The sequence below is a fragment of the Apostichopus japonicus genome, chromosome 4 (assembly GCF_037975245.1).
Source record: "Apostichopus japonicus isolate 1M-3 chromosome 4, ASM3797524v1, whole genome shotgun sequence".
In the NCBI taxonomy this organism is placed as follows: domain Eukaryota; kingdom Metazoa; phylum Echinodermata; class Holothuroidea; order Aspidochirotida; family Stichopodidae; genus Apostichopus; species Apostichopus japonicus.
In genome coordinates this window covers 24,134,354-24,161,113 of record NC_092564.1, presented here as the reverse complement: position 1 = coordinate 24,161,113, position 26,760 = coordinate 24,134,354, and the positions used below count along the sequence as shown (strand labels likewise).

The following is a 26,760-nucleotide window of genomic DNA, read 5'->3' as shown; positions in this document are numbered from 1 at the left end:
ATTTGGTCTATAGAATAGGGTGCTAAATAATCGGTTCACCTGTTGTCCCAAATGAATAGCAAACTTCCCTATATAGATGACCCCCTGTGAACAAACGCTATCTGATGACGTCATTGCTAATCACTTTACGTCATTGCATAAACAGGCGACGAGTTCATTCAGTAATAATGCTCTTCGAACTTTGTGTGCTTTGCAACTTGTAATCTATATTTAGCGCTTTGTTACAATTTTACTATTCTATACCTGTGACATGCTTGAGTTCGTAAACTGGGTTCATTGCAGAGAGTGTGAAAATGGCCCAAGTTTAGTAACTCCCGTGGCTAGAGAGTTTCTAAGGCAACAATATTTGGGGGAACAGTCCATCATGCATGTTACCCTTTACCGCATTGGTGTCACTCTGTCCAAGTCATGAAATATTACTATATCATTACTCAATAATGATAATGGTAATTGAATTATTAGTCCCTCAATAAACTCTAATGAATACAGATCCTCAATATAATCTAGTGATTACAGTCCTTCGATATAATCAGGTGATAACAGTCCCTCAATGTAATCTAGTGATTACAATCCCTCAAAGTAATCTAGTGATTACTACCCCCCAGTGTAATCTAGTGATACACTTCATCAATGCAATCAAGTGATTACAGTGGACCAGTGTAATCTAGTGATTACAGTCCCTCAATGTATTCTAGCGATTACAATCCCGCAATGTAATCTACTGATTATTATCCCAATGTAATCAAGTGATTACAGTGCTTCAGTGTAATCTGGTGATTCCAGTCCCCCAATGTAATCTAGTAAATACAGTCCCCCAATGTAATCTAGTAAACGCAGTCCATCAATGTAATCAAGTGATTACAGTCCCTCAATGTAATCTAGTGATATCTCTCAATGCAATCTAGTGATTGCAACCCCCCAATGCAACCTAGTGTTGACAATTCCTCAATGTAATCTAGTAATTACAAACCCAATGTAATCTAGTGTTTACAATCCCAATGTAATCCAGTGATTACAATCTCTCAGCAGGTCGATTACGTAATCAAAAAAACTTTCCTAGCTATAGCGTGCTATAATTGGAGCCAATAAAGCAGATCTTTCAATTTGGCATATAAATAACAATTGCAAGACAATGAAAAAGGAGAAGGAAAATAAATATAGATATATCGATGTGAATGTATAACAGAAAGTTTTATAGCTGCAATTGATGAATTTGTACAATGAATAAAAGAAGCTATCTTTGGTAAATTCTCACACACATTACAGGAAGTTACGTATATCAATGAAACAAAATGTTATTGACTTCAGGCTGTTGGATAATAATTAAAAAAATAACAATAAAAAAAGCGAATTCTTTTGTCTTATAAGGCAAAACAAAATTCAAATGAGAAGAAATATGCACCAATTTAAATGAAAATAATCATTTGAAATAACAACATGATAGCAATACGAAAACTGAAAGCAGAGAACTTGACGTGTGGATTCCGTCCTTGCAAACTTATCCATTGTTCTTTTTTACACTGAAAATTTTATTTTATTTTTGTTAGATGGAAAATAGTATTTCAAGGTACCCCACTATATAATTGCAAAGATCTATTGTGCATGTAAAGCGTGTCGCCATGTAACACTACATCATCGCCCCTATGTTATAACCATATGAACTTTGACCTTAAAGTTAGGAACAGCAATTCTGCCAGTTCTTCGAGAACACAATTGAACGATATATTCCGGTAAGAAGGTGAAGGCCCAGATTCTTACTTCGAAAATCGACATTACAACCAATCAACTTTATCTTGATTGATTCTATATTGGAATCAATCCATCAACATATAATCTTACTTCGATTAAGTATTATGAGTCATTAATGTGATATTTATCGATATAATATTAGAGTCAATCATTTATGTAAAGTCACTAACGTGATCTTTATAGATTCGATATTAAAATCAGCTAACGTGAATTGTATGGATTTATTATTTAGAATAAATTAATCAATCAATATAATCTTTATCAATTCAATATAAGACTCAATCAATCAACCAAACAGCGTGATCTTCATTGAGTCAGTATTAAATGCAAATAATGTGATATTTATCGATTCAATGCATGTTAGAACCAATAAATCTTCAATTAACGTAATCGCTATCAATTTATTAGTAGAATCAATCAATCAACCAATATTATCTTAATCGATCAGAATATATCCATTTATTTGCCAGAATCGAAAGAATAAGATAGTGACAGTATCGAGCAGCACTTGATAACAGTTGTGAACAACAGCTCATAGGTTTATAACAAGGTCTTACGTACTCAATGTGTTAGTAACGTTAACCCACAGACGTGTACCCAGCCTTATTCGTTCTCTTCTCTCTTCGAGCACATTTTATTTCACGTACTATCCGTACTCCCATGGACCCCTAATGGACCATGTAAAGTATTCAAGGGCAATGCAAATATCTTTCAGCATTGTCGGCTTTAACATCACAGTCTAAGCGATTTGACTCTGGTCCAGCAATTTCAGGGATATAACAAAAAAATCACCGTCGTTCTGTTTATAAAATAACTGTGTACGCTTGGGAGAGAAATTGTACCAAAAACCTCAAACACATTATTTCATCTAGTACATAATATTACATTTGGATTGAGCATTCCATGCATATTAAATTCCTTGGGTTCTTTGGATAATTTTAGGGCGTTAATGAGTATTTCCATGTCATTCTTATATTTGGTCATTCGTATACTGTTTACACTGAAAGGTTAATCACATGCAAACAGAACATCGGTACTTGGAATAAAATCGGACGTGAAGACTGCACTTTATGGAACTGTAGTATAACGAAAAGCGTCGAAACTTAAAACAACAAAGTGGTTGCAAACAGGACCAAAAATAACGATTCTTTGAGCTTTTCTGTAAACACAGGAAACTTTGCGTGTTCCTTGTTTTCCTACAATGTGTATTGCAAACGATGTATTGAGGAAGTGACCTTATTAACACACAAAATTGTTGCCGACGTTTGATTAATGAAAGCCTCCAATAACATAACAAACGGATATATTCGTGGGTGGTAATGAACCATTATTCATTAATTATTCTCTCCGAAATGTTTTGATTGCCATGGTAACCTGGCTTCCTACTAATATGACCATGTTCATATGATGGCACTGAGTAGAGTAATCTTACCAAGAACTGAATAATTTTTGTTAAACTTACGTTCAATAAATTTTATTAACCCATAGCTCATTATACACGCACCCGTTGTTACAATGTGTGTCGATGAAACAGAAAATTGTACATCAATTTACCAACTTTGGCATTCGATTTAACAACAAAATTCACACATTTGATATGTTTCATTTCCACTGCACTCTTGACGGTTTTTAAACAATTTCTATGCCGGAAGTGTCTACGCCACAAATTTCTGTTATCTGATTGGTCGAACCGCAAAACATGCATACCGTACTAGGTCAATATACCTCTTTCTAGTGGAAGTAAACTGAAGAATAATTTTTTCTTCGAGAATATCATAGTTAGTCTTGCAAAGCGAATTTTCAAATTATTTCTTCCTTTATTTCTTAATAAAATTGTAGGTGGGCTTCTTGTTAATCTCACCGGTAAGATTCTGGTTTGCGCTTGCGCACTCGGTATTCATGAATCGTCTTCATTGTATCTCTTTCAGACACAAATTTGTTTTCATGCATGTTGGTTTTTATAAATGAGACTTTCAAAATGAACTTTGTCCAGGTGCAAAAACTTTGATATGCATCTCGCCAGACGATGCAACGTAGCCAACATACACATATTGCGTCCTTCGAAAACTGAAACAAATCACGTGACATCATTTGGAAACATCAAGATCTCTATGATCTATATATAGCTGCTTGGCATCAACATGTCACTGACTTCCTCCGTATAGTCCCCCACATGGCAGTATGTCACCACTCGAGATGTATGCCACTTGCACAGCCTTACTCTCATCAGGGAGATGGGAGGGAGGCTGGCGGGGGAGGGAGGGAGAGGGGTAATATTAGAGTCCCTGATTTTTATTATCCCTCATGTCATCTGATGTCCGTGGTTGGCTATCATCGCAGGCATGACCGGTCTTTGAGATAACAATTGCCGGAGAGAGTTCGCCTCTTCTCTTAGCGTAGATAACTGTGCTTTCAATATCGCATTCTCTCTTTCTAAAAAGTCAGCGCGCCGAGATACGTGCTCTTCCCTAACCTTTCTTGCGTCACGTGATCTCTTAGCAGCTTGGTTGTTTCTCTTCCTCCGTTCGAAGTATCGGTCGTCTTTCTCATCGACCGGAACTGTTCTTCTCTTGCCCTTCTTACTCTGTCGACGGTTTGAGTTTTCGTTTCCTAATTAAGAAAAAAAACAATCAGAAAGCGAGCCTCTCAATGACAGAGCAATGATTTCTCTGATATACTCTTAATCACATGATATAGATTCTATTTGATATAACAACAAGTAGGCTTCTCATTACTGACGTTATCTGAACTTGCCATCTGAAAACGCTTACCGCTTTAGGGAAGGGAAAGAGAAAGGGGGACTGGAGAAGAGGGAGGGGAAGGAAGAAAGGGACGGGAAAGGGAGAAAGGGAGAAAGGGAGGGGTGGGGAGAAAGGGAGGGGAAGAAGATGAGGAAGGGGCGAAGGGGACTAGGCAATAAAGTATTGGGGCAGGGAAAATATTCTGTACAATGAAATTTTATATTGCATGCATGTTAGCCTATAGGAATATAGTCTGTTGTTAACTAAGGCAAATTATTGTTTGGGATTATCGGTCTCACAGAAGAAACACCATTGCCCAAGTGCAGTTCCGAATCATGAAATGTTCTGTTCTCACCGGGGTCGTCCGTTTCGTCTTGGTCACTGCCATCTGCGGTGATACCGATATGAATTTCTTGCTCCGATGGTGAAACGCTGTTACCGCTGGTTCGAATTGCCATCCCAACATCACCCTCCTCATGTGGGTGCGTGGATGAGGTTGGCAGTAGCTGTGTATTTGGCGGTGCTACAGTGGCAGCGGTGGGTAGTGACGAGTTCATAAAGTTGCCCTGATTGGTACCTAATGACAACGACATGGGATGATGTTGAGTAATGTTGATGTCATTCACGACATTCGGTTGTTTATTCATTTCGACAATGACTTTCCCAGTACTTTGTGACCCTTCAACAGAAACAAAACAAAAAATAACCATTATGGGGATTTTCCGGTGGCACATGATTGCTATACTTACATAAATATTCCACAATGCCCATTACAAATAAATATGTTAATATTTTCTGTTACATGATCCCTTTATACTCTAAACTCTTACTAATGTAATTTAGCGAGTGTATATCTCTTGTGCCACTGACTTGAGACTGAACATTTGTCTGAGATTAACATAAGAGGGGTAATCTACCTAAAGTTACATGCAGTGTGCAATAGTCCATAACGGATACTATTGTATCATGGTTTATCTACATTTAGAGAATTTTTATGAAATGTAAACAAGCCGATTTTCGATGCCTAATTGATGACCGGTCGGCAAACGTCATTAAAGAGCTGCTGATTAAAACTAGAAAAGTAATTCATGAAACCACTGAAGCCTCCTAGGTTATACTGACAAGAGGTACAGTGTTAATTTTGATAAAGTCAACCAATCATTATTCAGGGTCTCCTATTATTCCAAACATTTGAGTCACAGAATGCCACATCCGTGATGATAAATTATCAAGAAATGCCTCAATTATAGCTGAATAAAATTGGGGGCGGTAAATCAGAAATGTTCGAAGACCCGGTAGCAGGACAAAATGGTTAGTGCAGCTGGGAGAAGCAGCTATCATGCAGCTGTTTTAGGGACGCATGCGCACATGCAAGTGATTTCCAGCGTTAGAACATGCATTCCAAGGGAGCTATAACAAAAATATACGTAATACATGTGAAATTAGCAACACCACTTAATGGGTTTGAAACCTCAAACATTAACTTTCATCATGATATGCGATCGTGGGTTATCTTTAATACCCAACGTATGATCGTTTTGAATCTGATTGGCCTCACCTCTTACGTTGCTAACTTCGATCTGGTTCTGCTGGCCGTTCATAGTTAGGTTACTCGTGTGGATGCCTATTGGTATAGCAGTTGTTGAAAACGGTATGAAGTTAGTTTGCTGGTTATGCTGTTGGTCTGAGTTGGTTATCCCTTGCTGATGGATTAAGCTTGTGTAAGCATCATGTAAGCTGACGTTTGGTGAAGGTAGGCTGCTCATGGTGAGAGCTGCGTGTAACTGTGGTGACTGTACCGCCATAGCCGTATTTTGGACTGACGTCATCGGGGCGGACGAAAATGACCAATTATTTTGTGCCGTCGAACCAGGAACGGTTGTCGTCAGAGAATTGACGAGCGACTCCGACGATGATGAGACAAAGTTGGCAACGCTACCGAGAAGCTGCTGCGCGACGGTGATAACGTTCGGTGTGTGGTTGCCTTGGTTACCAGTGAAAGCTTCATTACTGGAGTCCAGTGAACTGCCCGTGTCATTTCTGTTTCTGTTAGTTTCATATAGATTCGATCCCGATGACCCAAAGTCGTCATCTGCATGATAAGTGTGAAATAAACAATTGAGAAATAACACACTCTGAGGCATTATATATAACAATATTTGATTTCCCTTCATTTTCGTTAAATTTAAGTCTTAAAATGCCATATAGAAACAAAATAGAAAAAGAAGAAAAGTCTTAAGTCCAATGCTGAACAGGGGTAACACACTTTGACTGATTTTCCGGCTTAATTTAATCTTTAATGTGTGGGCAATTGCGGAGCCAGCCTACTCTTCAAGGAATTAGGCGGAAGGGGCGGTGTTATGTTCGGTGAAAAACAATACAAATACAACGCAACTTCTGAATAGTATTGTAAACGAGCGCCTGTAACAGAGGGCGCCCTTCGCTAAACTGTTTGGTTCAGGTGAGTGAACATGTATACAAAATATTTACATAAAAACAAGTTCAAGCCTCCAAACATGTTATCGTTTGATATGGCTTTCAAAGTCATCCCATACGAGATGGCTGGGACCTTTTCCTCCAAACAATTTCCAGAGAATGGTTAAATTAGATCGATGATTTTGTCAAGTTCTGAATGGATAAGCATATAGGAAAGAGTTGAAACCCTTGGTGTGTGTAGCATAATGATTTCGGTGCACTATATGATGACTTTTATGAGGCTATATGGGACGAACACGAACACAACTGCATTGAACCACATTTCAATACAGACTTTGTTCATACAGTCCCACATACTGATTATTCAAATAGTAATAAAAAAGTAAAAAACCTGCAGGCTTCTATTACAACAAACTACATTCTTCAAATTATTTGAAATGTAAAAAAAACAGAACATTTGCAACTCAGTTGCAGTGTTGACATCGGTCACTCAGCTGTTGTCAGATGCAAGAATATCACCAAATTTGATAAATTCATATCTTCATCACACACAGTGTTATTAGCATGTGGTTTTGACATAAAGGTGCAGAAAAGTTTTGTTAAGAAATAAAAGTTCAGTTGGGATGTTCTTTTCAACTGAAGTCTAGCAGAAATGACGGCTCTTGCTAGTCTTTGGAACTTTCCTTATAGCTTGTTTGACACTGAAGGGTCTTTATCATCAGAGGGTGCATACGACTTCCTGGATTCCTACCAATACCAAGCTCATTTCCTGGCTTTGATTTGTGCAGGTAAACATACCAGTCAGGAAAAATACAGACGCACAGATGGATTTACTCAAAACAACGTCTTGAACTGATATACCTGCTTTATTCTTATCATGCCATAATTACATTGCAACAATTCAGCTAACACGTTTCATTTGAAAAATTGTTTAGCATTGGAATCAGTGTCGACTAATTGACGTTTTCTGTGATTTACATGAAAAACAAATTGGAGAGAAATCTGCAATAAATCTGATAAGAAAAAAATTATGATCGATGGTTTGTGATCTTTAAGTGAACCAATCTAGAACTGGTGCTTACTTGCGTCATTATATAATATTATAAAACGTTCGGTTGAGGTAAATATCCATAAATCAGTAAAGTCTAACAGTGCAGCAAGATATATATGTGTTGTTAACACAGTGACGTTTTCCCTTGCAAAAAGTGATCAGGAACAATATCTTAAATTTGTCAATTAACGATATATAGTCACAATTTTTTCATTCGCATAGTATCTTTATGTTAATTTTGTGATTCTCACAGGGCCGGATGTCTGGTCTAACTAGAAGACAGTTTAGAGCAAGTCCACTTTACTAATACTTATAGAATAATATCACATAAATGGGTGAACATTACACAAATGTTAATACAATATTTTAGTGTACAAAACGATAGCCAAATAGTGTGCATGCATGCATGCAGGCCTATTTTGTAATTCGAGACAATTTCCAATAAAATACCAAATTCAAAAATTCGATGATATCTTCTCTGTGCGATAATGTTAGATTATATATGTATTGTTTTTCATGCAAAAGCTGATGTTGGGGCGATGTAAATTTATTCTGAATTCTATTTTATGATGTTTTATCACTACATATAAACACCAAACACAACTTCCTTTGAAACCTAAACACGGATGAATAACAGTATGACGTCATCATTGCCAAGTTGACCCCCATGTCAGTTCTGGTGCACTTACACCAGCAACCATCCATATCACTACGATGAATCTGTTTCGACAGGGTTTTTTTTCTCGGACATAGAATGTATTGTTTGTATATAAGGGTACACCAGATAATTCACCAACATCTCACCGATAAAAAAAACTGCGCACTGCACAGGGATGACGGGACATGATTAAAACATTGGAGGAGGGGGGGGGGCGGGTGATCAAACTTCAATTGGAAGTGAGGTATATTATATGTGACATTGATTTCAGAGGTCACACTACAAAGTTTCCTCAAAACAACAAAGTATCCCCTGTGTATTCGTCGACAAAATTCAGAATTTTTTTTTAACAAATGTAGACTTTTTACTAACATTTTCTCAACAACTTTCATCAAAAGTGCACTTTTATTATTTCCCCCACAAGAGGCAATTTTAAATATAAAATATGGAAATGGGGTACTGTTTTATCAAATTGGGGCACTTCGTATTTACGAAAAGGAGTACTTCTGGGGAGGGGTGGCCTTCCACAAATCGGAGTGGGGAACGTACCGCAACTCGCAACACCCCACCTCCCCTGATTTCTAAGCTATGACGATATAGCATATTGCGCACAGATCTATATATTCTAGGCTCGACAAGCAGTGTGTCGCTATTCATTTTCAACTGCTAAAGATAAATGGAATCCATGTTTAACCGCGGAGTTGCAATTCTGTATGGCAACTCCCTGGTTAAACATAACATTAAATGCCTCATCTCATGCCTGATATCATGTTTATCTAAATAAACTTTCTATTAATCGTTACATCCACATTATATATGTCGAGAATAAGGCTGAGTCATTTCTAATCTACTGTTTAAATCCAATGCATAACCTTTTTACGTTGTTTTCTATTGTTAGGCAATATTACGCAAGATGGCGCGACCTTACGTATAGTAATCGTTATTGACTTGTGTGTTTGTGGGGTTGCCTTGTACCGAAGAATGGAAGGACAGAAATTACGAACAATTACGTAATTGTGACCATCGGAATCAAGACACGCAATCCCTCCCCAATCACTTTCAGATTCGGAGCAGTCGAAGTCGGAAGCGAACAAGTTCTTAACAAGTTGTGGTAAATCTTTGCCAAAAAAGTTTGTAATGCTTAAAAAATGTGGGACTAGAGACATATGGCCAAGTGTTGGGATCATTTACATATATACGCCAGTGTGATTTTCTACGCAATGCTTTTTCTCTCTAAATTAATTGATTGACTACTATTTGCGCCATCTTTACTTATGTGGTGAGTTATATTGCAAACAAACGCTGGAAGAGACACTGTTTAAAAACAATATATTTTACGTAACGGTAAGCACACTTTCCCACTTTTATATAGCGCTGTTTTTTTTTTCTCTACCCAATGACAAAACATGGTCTTTCACCCACAATCTTGTAGAAAGATTGTTAACTTTTGGTCCCAAATTTTCTCAACTTACCGGTCACATCTCCGGCCCTCGCAAAAGAACTAATCGGCGGGATACCTTGGTGACGATTTTTCGTCCCAGGACATTCCAGAGAGTCGATAGAATCATAAATGTTGTCCTCCTGATCGGTCATTTTTTCTTTGCTTCCTCAAAAACGACAACCCTTACTATATACAACATACTAACCGTGGTCATTCCTACTGATATCCTCATTAGCATACGCAACCGTTGTTAACCATTACCATCACACTGCTTTGTGTGCACTGAAGAGGACGGAATCGATAGCCTTCGATTACGTAATCATGTTTGACTTGACCACACGCGAAGGACGTCAACAATATGCAGTCTTCAGTCAATAAACAGAGCACATGTATGCAGAAATGCGTGTATAGTGGACAACAGCACATGCGGATTCATGGACATTGCACACGATTATACAGCAACAATATAGTGTCTATAAGAATGGCTGGGACTTATTACTAATCCCGACAAACAATAGGGAGCGGGTGGGGGCGGTGGTGTTATGGTGGGAAAAGAAAAATGACCTTTGCTTTAATGAGCGATTGAAATCTCATTAACTTCGAACCAGTTAATGGGTCCAGATTATACCAGACTCTGATAGAAATAATGAAAAGTGCATGGTCTGAGCAGTATACGAACAACATTGATTTATTTATTAAGTGAGGTTATGCAGTTGTCTACCTAAATTGTTAAGGCACTGTCCCGACACCGTATGGAGAATGAGGAGGGGGAAGGGGGGGGGGTTAGGGGATGTAATCATGAGTTTTCGCCTGTTGCCGTGATATGTAACCATTTTAACTTCACTGAACTCTGGTCCGACTACTGCCCCTCCACCCGGTGCCCCATCTCAATCTCATGCTATGGTCCCTGAAGGCTTGTTGAAAGGTCACTGTTAAACAAAACATTCGTCACAATCGTGAAGTAAAAAAGGACACAAAAATAGATGCGCATACACGTGCATGAGAGATTCACACACCACTCATTACCATGTGTAAGTTCTCTTCAAATTTACAACTTAATAGAGGAGACCCCGCTACCCCACTCCCCCACCCCCCAGAGAAAAAAAAACACCTCTTTCCCTGCATCTCGTCATCAGCAAGTGCCATGTAATCCTATCTGTCTAAAGACATAAGTTACAGACAATTTGCTTTGATTTATCTTGTTATTGTTGTTATGTTTATACCATCCGATGGCTAAACTAACATCTGTCCCGCATATCAGAGGCACTTCCTCCCCTCGATACAACCGAACTTCCTTGCCCAAGTCCGTTTACGACACCATTCCGCCGTGCAAACTTCATGGAATATTACCCCAAGTCCCCAACACTAAAGTATGATGACCGTGTTCGATCCAAGACAGGACTTATGAATGTCGAAGTGTTACATAATGTTACAAGTTTCACCATTTTGAGGTAGGATATATATAAGTTAGGCGCAAATTGTCCAATATTATTGCCTTTTGCAAACGTTACAATATTGACATCATTCAACCACAAAAAAATGGATAGTAAACTATTTGGAAAAAAATTAAATCAATAAGAAAAAGATGAAGCGATGTGTTTCACTTTTGAGTATAACGTGCAGAGCGCCCTCAGTTTTATAGAACTTCAAAGTGCAGTCCTTTTCATTCCATCATAATGCATGCGCTACAGATCCTTTGACGGGTTTGGAAATATGATGATATTTCTTAAATAATTATTGATAACTATTTGTGAATATATTTGAATGGCAGCATAACTAGGCAAATTTCAGTTCAACTATAGTCTATTGAAAGTTGAAGGGAAAGTTCGTCAGTCGTTTTTTCAAGCTCATTCGCAACGAATTACTATTTTTTTATCTGGAAAGGAATAACATATTACTCATTAATTATTAACAATGATTTAAAGGAAACATTATTGGACAGTGCTTAGCCGAGTGAAAGTAGACGCTGAATTTACTATGTAGGCCTAATTTATACCCTACACAGCAAGTTTCGAGATTCTTTCTTCTCGACCAAACTTGGCCTCCCTCCTTTGAATTCAATTGACAATTGAATTTTGTCAAATAATATTGTGTTTAACCTAATAAACAGATTAGGCCTAATTATAACTTGGTATAACCAATAAGTTGGTCACCCTGTCAGACGTTACTGAATAAATCAATCTTATATAAGCATTCCAGACTTTTACTGTAAAGAGGTATATAGAGTAAAATTCAAAACAAACAATGAAAGAAACTTAACCTGTACTAAAAGACATCCTACTTTATTGCATAATGGCACACAAACAATTAAAATACTGCCTAGAACATTTTTTTTTTCGAATATACTACGTCAGGTTACATAGGCTAGATCACTGTCACAGTGGGGAATCAACAGCCTGCTGTTATCAGAACGCACCACTTTTGATTTTTTGATTTATACTTTGTCTTATAGCTTGAACATCTTATAAATTGTTTTAGTATTGAATATTTTCAAAATTGAATAATAAAAAAATGCTTTACTGAATGAATAATTGTATCGACAACAGATCTTGCTATCACTTGAATATGTAAATAAAAGTTTACTGCACCCTTGCACCAGCTGTTCGTTCGTCAACAACTTCCTGACTGCCGCTTGTGACTTGTTCCAGATCTGTGAGTGGCTTGTTGATTATCTGTTGCCTGGATTTATATTGCGTACTGCTGACGTCGCCGACAGCTTGGAAAGAAGAGTTTTAATTGTGAGAATCAATGCATTTGGAATAGTCTTCGCGCTATACACATCAAAGTACACGTAGTAAACAGCCCCGAATGTAATGATTAGCGGTGTAACGAATATTGCTAGTTAGGCCTAAGTTAGCCTAAGTTTTGTATTGCGCAGGGTTGTCGCCTTCTGTGTTTACAGTTAACAATAACACCATAGACCTACAATGCCCCAGTCATATGCAGGTTTCCTGCACACCAAGGGCTAAGTAAGAAATTGAACATAAACTATCCAAGTGTTACTAAGCAGTGTGAGGATAGAGTTAGCTCCAATGTGAAAGGTTTAACTATAGCCCTGGCTGGAATATGTTGAAGCATCTAATTCTCAGTTGCAGGTGTATGTGAGCTGATCAAATCATCTCTTAGAATTCTAGTTTGGTTCACTATTCAATAATTTGGGAAGGGAATCTTAAAAGCAAGAAAAGTTATGAATTAATGTTCAACCAATGTCTGCAATGTCTAAAGTAGTTAATAATTCTTAGTGAGAGGATCGGATATATTATGATCCTGCCTGGGCCTAAGAGGATAATTGAAACAAAGACTAAGGACCCATGTCTTTTCACCCATCCCTTTAAGCTCACTAATTTTGCTCATTGTTTTGTCCAATGTAGCTATCTGTCCACTTAAGCTGATTGTCTATTTGCCTCTTTATATGTGTCCTTAGTCTCACAGACAATGTAATTTCATAATAGTTTTTGCCATTAGCAATTCTGAAGCAAAATTCTGCAAATTATACTAGCACACTTCCTTACAGTAGACATGAGTATAATCTGTATTAAGGAGAAATGACGAAATAAATATCATGTTTCAACATTCGATTTCCATATTCATGTAAAGATGGAATACAATCACTTGGAAGTAAGCAAACTAATATGATAGTAAAAAGTGTTTCAAGGGGTAAAATAGTTGCCATGCAGGGTTCTGCAGGGTTAGTTTTCACTTAGCGATGTCAATTTTAATTAAAAAGTTCCCTCTCAGTGACGTAGAATTCCCAACTACACAGCCCTATGAAACATGACTTATGGTTTCCCTAAGAACCTCATCGTTTTGTCCGCACAAAATCTGTAACAGGACCTCTTGTTCAATCAAGCCTTCCTTTGTTGTACTTTCAAAGAGGTAAATACTTTTTCTGCTATCACATTTACTCAGTCTTGTTACCAGTAGCTCCTAGTTTACAATACAGTACTGCCCTGCTACACAGTCCAGTAACAAGTCAGTCAAGTCACTGACTTGGACTTAAGTCAATTTGAGTCACGTATTCTGGTGACTCGACTTGACTCAAATAAGCAAGCCAAATAACTTGACCAAAACAAATTATATGAGTCACCACAGAACTGACTTGACTTGGACCTGAAAGTCACTTACTCAAGTTAAGGACTCAAGTCAAAGCAAGGGTCTCAAGTAAGCAGAAGGGACAACTCTTCTTTGTGCAAAATTAAAAGTAAAAATTGATACTAGCAACAACCAAAAAAACTAGTAAGGTGTCTGACTTTGATCAGTTTTATTCTTATTTTCAAAAATTATGTACTTTTGCAGAGCTATACTTCACAGCACATCAGTCTAGCAATTCTAATGCACTCTGACATATACCTTGTTACACTCAGATGCTCTTCAGTGACCACACAAGCTATTCCTGTGGTATCATATCATAGGCCTAGAGAATACAGGTCAAAGCATCAGCTTTTTTTCTTTTCTTTTTACATTTATTTTTAAAGAGGCAACAGCATTCTGCTTTTGTATTCAGTTCAACAGTGTTTTTTTCTTGTTGTGGTTATATTTCTCTCCAAATATTATCACAAAATACACATCAGATATACCTTTTTATTTTCTACATTGAACATGTGGGTGTATTAGAAGCCTGCTTAATAGGTAATTAAAAGCAGTAAATGGTAACCCTGATTTAATTACTACTGCTTCTTGTCCGTGAGAACATAATTTGCAAGATTCATACTGTAGATAAAGTGGTTACATAAATAAATAAATAATGATCAGAAAACTTTTGAAATATTCATGCCCTCCCTACGCCTGCGTAATAAAAGCTATACCGCCCATGGACATCCCAATGTTTTCACACACCCACAGCTCACCCCAGGTCGAGAGACATAGTTTTTAACAATCTGACCATGGCAGTATGCAAGATCTGCTTGTGCACAGACTTACATACAAACAGACCAGAACTTTTAACTGAAGCTACATTTCATGCTGCACATGACGTGGATGGCTGACAATAACCCACCTCCCAACCCCCCCCCCCCACTCAGGCATCTTCTTGGCAAGTGGCCAGTTCTTATTACTTTAGGACTTGAAACCAGAAACTGATGCATCTGGGCAGTGTAGTAGAGATGTATACTCTATATTTAACAAATAGTTAAATACTAAGAACTGTAGCTACTTTAAGTTTGATGTCAGAAGATTCTACCCGTTGAGCTTTTCTTTTTCAAGGTCAATTAAGTATTCAATTCCCAGACGTGATAAGTAATCGCCTTGAGATAGTCTGTGTGTGATGGACAGTCTCTTAAGAGAACTCCTTGCATCATATATTACTGTGTTTTTTATCTCGCCACAGAGCTTAATTACGTTAAATATATAGGAAGAGTTAATTAACGAGGCATTTTACTTAACGATAGAGTAGCTGTTTTCAGTTCAAGTATTTCTTATTACAGTTATTAATTTTTGTTTTCTATTAATATCTGTAGGAGTCACTTTAATTTATTGTTCATCTGACTGTATCCCCCACATATATAATTTTTTGCAAAATAATACGTAAACCCCCACAATTTATATATATATATATATATATATATATATATAAATGAAAATCGTAATGAGTTGGAAAATCAAGAACAGTGAAAAAACTTTCAGCCTCCACCGGGATTCGAACCACGGGCCTCCCGCTCTGTACGTGGACACCCCAACCACTAGGCTATGGACGCTGATTGTATGTCCAGAGGTTCGAAACCGGTAAGGGAGATCGTAATTCCACTGTAGGCGTTTGTCACCTGTATCGAACAATACTAGTTCTGTTTTTGGTGACATATTTTGCCTTACTCTAGAGATCAAACATGATGCTAACCAACTCGAAAATCATTTGTGATTCCTAAAGCCGGATCTCGAAAGAGATACTTTGAACAGACTTTATGTATATATATATATATATATATATATATATATATATATATGTATATGTAATTTTGTTGTGTCAGATGGTTAATACGTGCACTGTGGGGTGTATAACATTTCTGTCTGTTCTACAGTTAATTCAAAGTGATTATTATTAAGATTTACAGTATTATTAAGAAATATAGCATGTTGTGTGCAAGTGAAAGTACATTCCTATTCAAGTTAGTTGTGAATGTGTTGAGACAGATTGACTTTCAAGGAAGTTAGACTGTGTGCATAGGTAGGAAAGTTTCCTTCAGGGAGTAATTCATGCTATGAATGTTGCCTCTTATTAAATACTATGGTTTCTGTGTTAATTATGATACTTGCATGTACATTACATTATTGTACAGCAATTTGACCAGTTTGCAAGGCATTCAATGATACTGGATAAATCATTCACTGGAAACCTCATCATCAAATTTGCATATTTCTTGTTCACAGGTTCCTTAATCATGCAGAGAATGTTGAAGATTCACATTAATGCTTCCTTTTCTACAGGCATGCATGCACAGTAATATGCCAACCACTGCTGGGGTACCCTTCACTGTAGGCTTACAGAGTGTGATATTATTAAATGTGGCTAAGGTTGATAATAAATTCACAATTTGGGAGTATATTTACTAAATTTGAAGGATGATTTACATATCTTTATTACCAAATTTTACAATATGCAAATTAGTGTAGTGTCTAATGTTTTCTAAGTGTAACAACTCTATAGTGAACTTCCCATCAGATTTCAGTCCTCATTCACCAGAGGTGGTTAAAGAGGGTTCAGTTTGGAAGGGGGGGGGGACAGGGTTCTAAGGGCAGCCGGATGTGACTTTTACAATATTAGTTACAGTAGCGGAATGCTTTAAAACAATACAGCACATTGTAATTACTATATTGTTTTAATTTGTCAGCAAATAGGGCACTTTTTAATGACAAAAATGGAGGAAAATATCTTAATTAACAAAAAGGAATGCTTCTTATTTCCAAAAGATGTACTTTTTTTATGTTTTTCACACAACTGGGAAGGGGGTCACATGCCACCTAGCCTTGCCACCCCTGTCATTCATGTAACAATCATGTTGCTACCTTCGGTCACTTTGAAGTATTCTTTCTTATGTAAGATGGTGCCATCATCTGTTAGCTACTGAAGCATATAATCTTGTGATGACTAATGGTAATGTTGAATTACAGGGTTCAGAATTATTCAAATATGCTTGCCAGGCTTTATTTATTTAATTTTTATTGCCAGGCTATTGTTCTGTATCGTACATTATCATGATTACCCTTAAAAATATCTATATAAATATCTCGTAAGCATTTGCTCGGAATTAATGTTGTGTATCAAAATGTCCCAGACTTCCCTTGAGGCATTAAACGTCTGACATAACACACTAACATATTGGCTTACCATATGTTTTCTGCTCAAGTGCACTTGGCAAAAGAGGAAGAAAATATGAGCAAGACATTCTAAGCACAACCAGATGTGTTATGGATTATCATAAAGAAGTAGAGAAACTACAGATATGGTGCTATATATTTGTTGAGATAAGTGTAATGGAATAGTTTTTATGTTAGTGAACAATCACAGTGAGTACATGTTGGATTTACCAGTGTTATAATAGGTAAGGTAATAGTGTTTACATTTTGTGTAGAAGTTGTTTAAAGTGCCAATGACCGTGAGTACATGTTGGATTTACCAGTGTGATAATAGGTAAGGTACTGTAATAGTGTTTACATTTTGTGTAGAAGTTGTTTAATGTGCCAATGACCATGAGTACATGTTGGATTTACCAGTATTACAAAAGTTATTAGTAATAGTGTTAACATTTTGTGTGGAAGTTGTTCGAGCTGCCAACCAATGTACCATTTACATGGAGAGAAAAACATTCCCACAATGTTAGTTGAAAACCTGATCTCAATATATCGTTTCTTATTCCAAACATGGTTGATTGAATATGATGATTTTGACTAGCTAGACCCTCTATTCTTTCAGGGAGTGAATCACAGTAGGGAGCCTCTAAAATAATGTGATGTCAATAGCTTTGTACTTTCTTATTATAACCTTCTTGTTGAACGCTAATTATGCAAATTATGCGATACATTTGGAATGTTTGTTTATTAAGCTGTCAAAGTATCTGCATTTACAATTTCATCCTAATGCAACTTTTTTCGTAGTATTTTTCTTCCCGTGAATTTAAGTGACTCTCCCATGATGTCATTGTTCACTTTGCTGTTGCCAGATACAATCACAAAGTGCCTCCAAAATTTGCCTGTATCTCCACCTTATACCGAATGCTATCACAATGTGGTCTTATTTAGCAAACAACTTCAGCCATTTGAATATTCCTTTAAAGAAGTTGATTTATCATGCTGTTCATTTTACTACATCTGGTATATACATCTTTTCATTTGTGTAGTGTAGCAAAACCAAAAATGGTTCTTCCCTTTCTTGGTAATCTTGTAACAAGTTTTTGGGTAAAACTTGGCAACTAATAAACTCCCTTCTTTCTTTTAGTCAGCTGCAGATGGAGTGTGAAAGTATCAACAGAAATACAGACCAGAAACAATTCTCTGATTCTTCAAAGAGACAGCGAATAGGCGACGATGGAATGTTACAGATGAATGGTCCCACCTACAGTGGGACAGCCCAGTATTCAGGTATGTGTCAAAGTAGCCTTTGTATCAAAGATTTTAACAGTGTGATTTATACTGAGTATATTTATGAGTACAACACTGTGGAAAGAAATTGTGAGAAAACAGATAATTGTCCATTTATCATTGAGTACATTTATGGGAACCACCCCACCCCCCCCCCTTCTCCACACAATTACACATTCTGATCCATAGCCTGTCTCTTGTCAATGTTTATGTGGGTATAAACCAGTTTGGCTGTTAAAACTGATCTCAATTGTCTGCAGCTTTAGGACATGTTGTGAATATTTACAACTGGAATGATTATTTGAGGGACAAGAACTGGCATTTTTTGGGCATTATCTCATACACATATAATTGTTTTTGTATCAGCTAGCAGGCCCATAGCCAAGGAGGGGGGGGCGAAGGGCGCAGCCGCCCTCCCCCCCTTGAGCATTTTTTTTTTTTTTTAATGTTTTTATGATATTGCTAGTATTTTCAAAAGAGAAAATGCTAAGATGCAACTTACAAGGCCTGGGAAGTGCCATTTCCAGCGATCTGGGAGGCATTTTCAGCAAAAATTTTCTTGTACGCTTCGCGCCAACCATGGTGGCACTACACTTAGATAGTTTGCAATGCCGAATCTACAGTTTCGCCCCTCCCTTGGCAAATTCCTGGCTACGCGCCTGTCAGCTAGAAACATCCAGAGGCTTTGAAAACCCTTCACCTGCCTAAAAGTAGAAAAAAAAAGATTGAATTGTTTGATGAGGATGATGATGATGGTGATGTCAGCCATGACGACGTCGATGATAATAAACAGAGTTTAAAAAAAATAGTTGACAAATGAAAATTAATTTTTTTCTCGTACCCTCCCTTTGGCATCTTCCTTTCTACAAATCATTAAGCTAATTCTTAAACTGATTCCTTTTTCTCTGCCCTTCAGGCCGCTCATTCATTCCCATTTTGACATCTTCAAACACATTTCATTCTGAGGACGTGAAGGTGGAGGGCCACACTCTATACAAACCTCTAACCGACGATACCTTACTCAATGTCCGTAACGTGGAACAGATAACGTTTGCCTCGGGGATGTTTCACATTGGTAACAGAAACGGAGCTTTTGAAAGAAATTGTGAAGGTACAGACTTTAAACAGAAATTGTTTCATAAAATCCAGTCTTTCAGAGGATATAGGATTCACTTTGCTATCCATATACCTATCTCCTCATAACAACAGAACTCTAGCCATACAACTACTGTTAGAGCCATCTGGTTAAACTCTTTCAAGTATTTAACAAAAACAAAATGGTACAAATTCCGATCTCCGATCTGTAAGATTCTGCAAAATGGAAAATGATGTATTTTGGTCTTCTCCACTTTGACAGATAAGACCCTTAGACTACAGACTACAGTGCAGTTCTTCAGCCAGTAGGTTGTAACAATAAAGTGGGGTTGGGGGGTGGGGAGATGGCGGGGATGGTAGAGCTTCCTTCCTGGATATGAGAACACGCCCTGTGTTTGACCACATCATCTTTGACAGCCTACACTATCTGGCTATGGAAGTATGGTGGTTTAGCCTATAAATAGGCAAGATGGCTGCTATATCTCACGTCACATGAGAATGTATCATAACACCCTAGATGACCATATCATTATTGACAGATTTCACTATCATGCTCGTGGAAGTAAGATAATTGATTCACATAGCTGTGACAAGTAGGTTAATTTCTTACATTAGTTTAAAACATAGCCAAACTGCTTGTTACCTCATTCTTTTTTGACAGCTTTTACCATTGTGCTGCCGTAAAAGTATGAGTAACTGATCTACATGGTTTGGTTGGGAGGAGGAGGATGACAGTTCATGAACAAATGTAGTACCCTTAATATGAGCTACCTAATTTATGAAATTTTTGGACATTTGACAGGTTTCGCCATCATGCTGTGGAAGTATGCTGATTCATCCAACAGGTTATTTGTCAGCCGGTCAATCCTATTCACCAACAGAGATGAATACTGGGCCGTCCGATGTCGCCTAGAACTGATGTAGCCCATAATGAAATCCTAGACCACCGGGGAACAAACACTTCTGGACCCAAGGTTCATACTTTATAGTCAAACTGTTTAGCGGAATGCATCCATAACCAACGTACCTGACATTCACCATGTAGCAGTGGATAGGTACGTAGTGTAGCTATTCGGTGTTGAAAGAACAAATATGGTACTTTTGTACACTCAGAACTATCGGAATTGAAGTGAAACCATTGGGTCTGTCGGAGTGATCATTTGAAATAACACATAATTATAGAATTCAGAAAAAAAGACATTTTCCATCAATTTCCGACTTCATAAGCTTCAGTTCATGCGAGTCAGAGAGGATGTGTTTGCTTGCCCTGTGTGGCCCACATTAGGTGTGCACCCACCCCCCCCCACCATCTCACATGACCTAGGCATAAGTTTGTTTTTATATCAATACATGTAAATAATGATTTATCATGCTATCAACTATTTTAATTATTTTGAGAACTAAACTGAAACAACTCGAAGTAATATTCTCTTAAAATGTGATTGGTTTATATAGTATTCATTTGTAAGATTATTTGATTATTTATTGACATCAACATGCAAGAAATTATATTTGTCAGTATTTTTTTCTTTTCTTTTCTTTTTTGGTTAATAAGACACTTCCATGGAGGAAGTTTCTATTTGGTGTGTATATTTTGGTTTACATCATGGCATTTTATTCAAAGATATCATTGATTAAACAATGTCTTAAATTTGCTGCTAAGTGATGTCAAATTTTCCCCTTACTGAGCTACAGTAACTCTGCCCTGAAATCCAGATCCTGCAACATCAGATGTAGAGAATTCATTCCACACATAATTAAAAACAATTTTTTTTTGATCATTTGTATTTGAAACCTTAGTTACACATAATATTTCCAGGTTCTATTTGGCTCACACGGTTGAAATGTTTTCTTTTGATTGACAAGAGAGTCATTAATATCCAACAATATAAATACTTATCTCTTCCTACTATCATTAATAAGTTTATAGGTAACATAATTTTTGCCCAGGGGGAGGCTTGAAGGAAACGACAGTAAAAGTGAGTTTACTTATCCTACTAAATCGGAAGTTTGGTTATGATATAGACTTTTTGTTTCCCTTTGGAGAATATCAAATTATTCACTCAGCAATTAATCATTTCAAGTCTAATTACGTATTTCATTTATTAACGAAGAATGAACAAAATTCATCCTAGCAACCAAAATCATCTTTCTCAGTCCTGTTCCCTATATCCTCTGATGACGTTGTCAGAAAGAGCGATTTTTTTTATGAAATATGATTCTTTTTGCAAAGAACTTATATGTGCTAGGTAGGACTGCATAGGCTTAGTTTTCATACAGCCAACCATGACAACTTCAGAATAATGCTATAACAACTATTTTGGACTTGGTTTATACATTTGTAAGAAATATATGTAAAATTGGGCAGAAAAAAAATTGGGTGAAAGAAAAATTGGGTGAATCAGCCTAATGTTATTCTAGGTGTAATGATTTCCTCTGTCATTTTTAATATAAGGGAAAGATTTTTAAGCTATAAAACCTTTTGCTCATCTACTCAAAATAGGTCAAACTTATTTTAAGTTAAAGCCTGGGTTTGACATTGTTACCCTGACAGGATATTTTTAGGGGACAGACTGTCAAAGTTACAAAGACATACAGTAAGTTATACAAACATAAAGAGAGAAGGGTCAAATGGTATAGTAGACACATGAACGGAAGCTAGCAGACCAGAAGAACATGGATGCCGAAATGAATAGCCACTAGATGAACCAAACCATTGCAAAATAAACATTGAGGAAAACTTATATTAAATTTGGTGAAAGAAAGCAAACTGATGTTTGTAATGGATAGCATAAATCGAACGTTAAACAGATTATTTTATGATAGATTAATTTTAATTGCAAACATTCCCCATCACAATCGCTTTTTCTTACGTAATGTTTTTAAACTTATGATCATAGTTTCAGAGAAGAAGTGATTAATGAATCTAGAACAGCTCTTTCATAATTCTTTCTTGTCATTCCAGAGTATCGTTATTTAGAGCCAAAGCAAACAGTGGACTGGTTTCATTTAAAATTCTATAAAATCCTTATGAGTAAATGACATGGTTGATGCCCATAAGAGATTGCTACAAATCTTTTCTGATCCTCACTTAATTCTTGGACAAAGTTTAACTCGCTTGCTCTACATTAGTCAGATAGTTATTTTGAATTTTTTGCTTGTTCAGTTGATTCATACCACAATTGATCTTGGTGAGCTAAAACAATTTTTCTTTTTTCCCACAACTTGTATGTTGTCCCAGTTGAGTATAATGCTGAAAGACAGTCAAAAAGTACTAAGTTGTCCTCAGTAGTGACAGTTGGCATGCAATAACATTTTGTGTGTGGGTGAGTCACTGGTTCAACATCATTGATGTTTTTGTTGCAATATACTGTACACACTATTGGTGGTCAGGTTCAGCAAGGCCTATATCTATTATGTTTGTAATAATATCAATGGCTTGACGGGCACTTACCATTATTTGCATGATACAGTGAAGGGTGAGTGGGGTTAAGAATGATGAAGAAAGGCATGTGTAGAATTTACTGCAACATACAGTGCTATGGGCAAGTGGGGTTAAGGTGGGAGGTTGTCGATTCAATGCCTGGCTGGCCAAAGTCAGGTGGGATTTTCATCTAGGAGAAATCTACAATTTCCCCATCTGACATGGTCTTCAAAATTCAAAATGAGTTACAACTGTTAATTGAATAGCCACCCGTTATGACGTGTAAGTAGTAAGCCATTCAGATCTAGATCTGCCAAATACACTTAGTGCTGCTTTATAGTGTCTTCTTCTTTCCGGCTAAATATTTTCTATTAAAGACGGTATCTACATTCCATAAATAGAACTCTCAAAAATTTCAAAAAATACAAGAGATTAAACGTGTGTCGGGTTCCTCAATTTGTTCAAACATGAGAACTAGTGTGATCATAAAATAGTTTACATCGATGGAAAATTCAACCATCTACTTGGAAATTTTTTTATGACAAAATTTCACATTAAAGGAATACATACAATGTTATCAAAATATATCTTCATTAAGTCACTGGAAGGTCTGTTTCTCTGAAGCTTTACATACACATTTTTGCATGTTGAAAATTTTGAAAAAATTGGTTTAACATTTTGTGAAAGTGCCTTTAACAATATCTCAGTTACACTGCACCACAGTGAACATTTCGTGATACTTTTATGAATGTTATCAATGATGTTAACAATAACGATTTAGTATGGTTAAGGTACAGTAAGTCATCGTCAGCTAGATTTTGAAATATTTCTTGGTAACCTTGTTTTTTTTTGTGTGTGTGTTTTCTTCTGACACAAAGTACTGATGTATTCTTGAATATTTAGTGTTTCGTGAGGGATGTGATTCTCCAGATGAATGAAAAATAAAAAAATAGAGAGGAAAAGAGGATGGAAGGGTTGCTCTCCTCATGGGGGTGATACTGAGGCTGTTGGTTTCAGCATTTGCTCTCCTTATTGGCTATGCTTGTACGTTGCCAGATTTAACAGCATCTGGGGTTAAGTTTTTTGGGATAAAAAGTAATGGAGGAGGCACAATTTTATTACGATTCAGGTAAAGGTAAAGGAAAGACAGAATGGAACTTGTTAAGTTTGACCCCCAAATATGGTACAGATTCAATTGAGGGCAATTTGAGACTGTTATGTAATTTATTTTGTAATATTTTAATAATATGTGAACATTAGCATTCATCAGCATACATATAATGCATAATTGGATTAAAATAATCTTTGTTGACTTAAAACATTTTCATTTTTAATTGTTAAAAGTTTGTTAAAGTACTCTTGTGTAGCTTCTTGCCTTTTAAATAAGTCTCGGATATTAGTTATGAGATATTAATTCATTCATTAAACAAGAAGAGATGAGATAGGCTGTCACAGTTGCAATTTTAGTGACAAATGTAAGAAAAGTTCAAGGCAAATTATGGTGACCAGAAAAAGTTTTCAGTTAGCAGAAAACGTCACTATGAAAGTTTGGCTAAATCTTACTAATTAGGAAGTATCTGCTCATCTTTGATCATGTGATCTGAACTTGCACTTTTTCAATGCAATTCAATACTTACATATAATTATGTTGTCTGGTACAAAAGGAAGTTCATGTACACTTTTTATTGGTTTACCTATATAAAAATTTGTAATTTTTGGGGAAACGTGAAAGGCCTAATATCTTGTGGTTATGTCCTGGTGATAGTGACTAAGTGTTTTGTGTAATTATAACAGTAAATTTTTTAATAATCCTTTTGTGGTTTTTATCAGTATGGTAAAATATTCACGACACAAGTCAAACATTTTGTTATGACATTGCTATACCACCAACTCAGTTTTATATTTTTTTTATGAAAGTGTTTCCGACAATTTAATTAGCTATGCAGACATTTCAGTTCCTGATATGATACATCAACTTAGGCAAAAACTAAGTTAAAAAAATTGTTTCAAAGTATGACGAACAACTGTTTAGTAGGACAGGTCTTTACTCGAACATAACAATATGCAAATAAATTAGTGTAAGTGTAGTCTTTTCGGAAGGTGTAGAAGGTGGGTAGAGTAGTGTTGGGGGGGGCGGGGGGTTGGGCAAATGATGTAAGTACTTGGGCAGTTGTGCAATTGGACAAAATTAAAAATTACTCCCTCTCTCCCCCCTTCCCCTTTGGTTAACAGTTAGTATATTACAAATGGTACAAATTTGGCAATTGCTGTTGTATAGTCAAACTCCTCTAACCTTATTATGTTTAGTGAGTCTTATTGCGTACGTGATTGACCCATTTATGTACCTACGCTGTAGGCAGCCTATGCTAGTTTGTACATTACACAATCAATATAAGCTACATGAATACTGAGGCCCATTTTTTGTTAAATACTCACAAATGGACACAGTCACCGGGCAAATATATCAGAGGCAAGGGCGTAGGAACTGGGGGGGGCTATCATTCTGCCCCCCCCCCGCTTCGCAAGTCAGAAAACCCCTTTTTCATTTCCAAATGAGAAAAAAAAATCTCATTTGGAGCACCAAATTGCATCTAAGGCCAGGTGAAAATACAAAATTAAGTTTACAAAATGGAGTGGGTGTAGAAGTGTGCTATATTGCACCAAATTGAATCTGAGGCCACCTGGAAATGCAAAAAATTCCAAAGGGGAGGGGGACACCCCCTCCCCCAGGCCGGCCATCAGTCTTCAGCCCCCCCACTCAAAAGTACCTTCCTACGCCACTGATCAGAGGTGTTTGAAGCATGTGACCATTTGCAGAATGTCCAGCATATTTTGTAGGAGTGTAAAATAAGGATTACAAGTCATTGTAAACATTCTGGTTGATATATTGTAGGTCATCATTCCTTGTATAGTTGATGTTTATTTATATTGTGCTACCGGCATTGTAACATTGGTGAAGCTGCGTAAATCAAGTTATGTTTTTATTGACATTGCAAATCATAACTTTCATAAAAGTAGAATGTTCTGTCTCATATAAGCATTTTAATTGTACATAATGCAAGATGTGATCTGAAATCTTTGGAGCAAAAACTCCAAACATAAGGGCAAAATTTCAGCCCGTTTCCAGCGTGTTACTATATATCGGTGTGTTGTAACTTTTATGAAACCATATGTGTATATTATGTTATTCATTCATCAAAAAAATTACTGCTTTTAGCTTACATGCATCGCAAATTAAGTGTAAAGTTTTGGTGAAGTTAAGTGTTTGTAATTTTTATGCACAATCATTGAAATTGCTGTATACTGTTGTCCGTCGATATTGTCAAAGTGCCTTCTAAGTCAATTGCCAAGGAATACATATTTTAAATTCATATAAGTTGGTTTTGTTTTCATTTTTGTCTCGTCAATCATTCTTTTATCCTCTTTTCTAAAAGTTACTTCCTCGAGGGTTTCAAAATATCTGAAGGCAGGACAGTTACAGAAACAATAATTGCAATAATTGTTTGTATTATTCCTTTATAATTTGTCAATTATTTATCTCCAGAGGAAAAGAATATTTCTATACACAAAAAAACCAAAACCAAAAAACATTTT

General features: G+C 36.6%; 2 protein-coding genes across 3 annotated transcripts; one reads left to right on the top strand and one right to left on the bottom strand.

The window, feature by feature from the left end:
* Positions 1–1,158: 1,158 nt before the first annotated feature.
* Positions 1,159–10,570, bottom strand: LOC139966875 (uncharacterized). Its single transcript, XM_071970325.1, has 4 exons — positions 10,108–10,570; positions 6,049–6,582; positions 4,846–5,169; positions 1,159–4,359 (listed from the first exon to the last, which is right to left on the bottom strand). Exons 1-4 carry the CDS (start codon positions 10,226–10,228, stop codon positions 4,052–4,054), a joined length of 1,287 nt encoding a protein of 428 aa, XP_071826426.1. The 5' UTR covers positions 10,229–10,570; the 3' UTR covers positions 1,159–4,051.
* Positions 9,707–25,647, top strand: LOC139966877 (uncharacterized). Of its 2 annotated transcripts, none has more exons than XM_071970326.1 (4): positions 9,707–9,914; positions 18,505–18,647; positions 19,564–19,758; positions 20,545–25,647. In XM_071970326.1, exons 1-4 carry the CDS (start codon positions 9,910–9,912, stop codon positions 20,664–20,666), a joined length of 465 nt encoding a protein of 154 aa, XP_071826427.1. In that variant the 5' UTR covers positions 9,707–9,909; the 3' UTR covers positions 20,667–25,647. The 2 variants fall into 2 exon arrangements, with proteins under 2 accessions (XP_071826427.1, XP_071826428.1); XM_071970327.1 differs by lacking the exon at positions 9,707–9,914 and adding an exon at positions 12,658–12,814.
* The last annotated feature ends 1,113 nt before the right edge of the window (positions 25,648–26,760 follow it).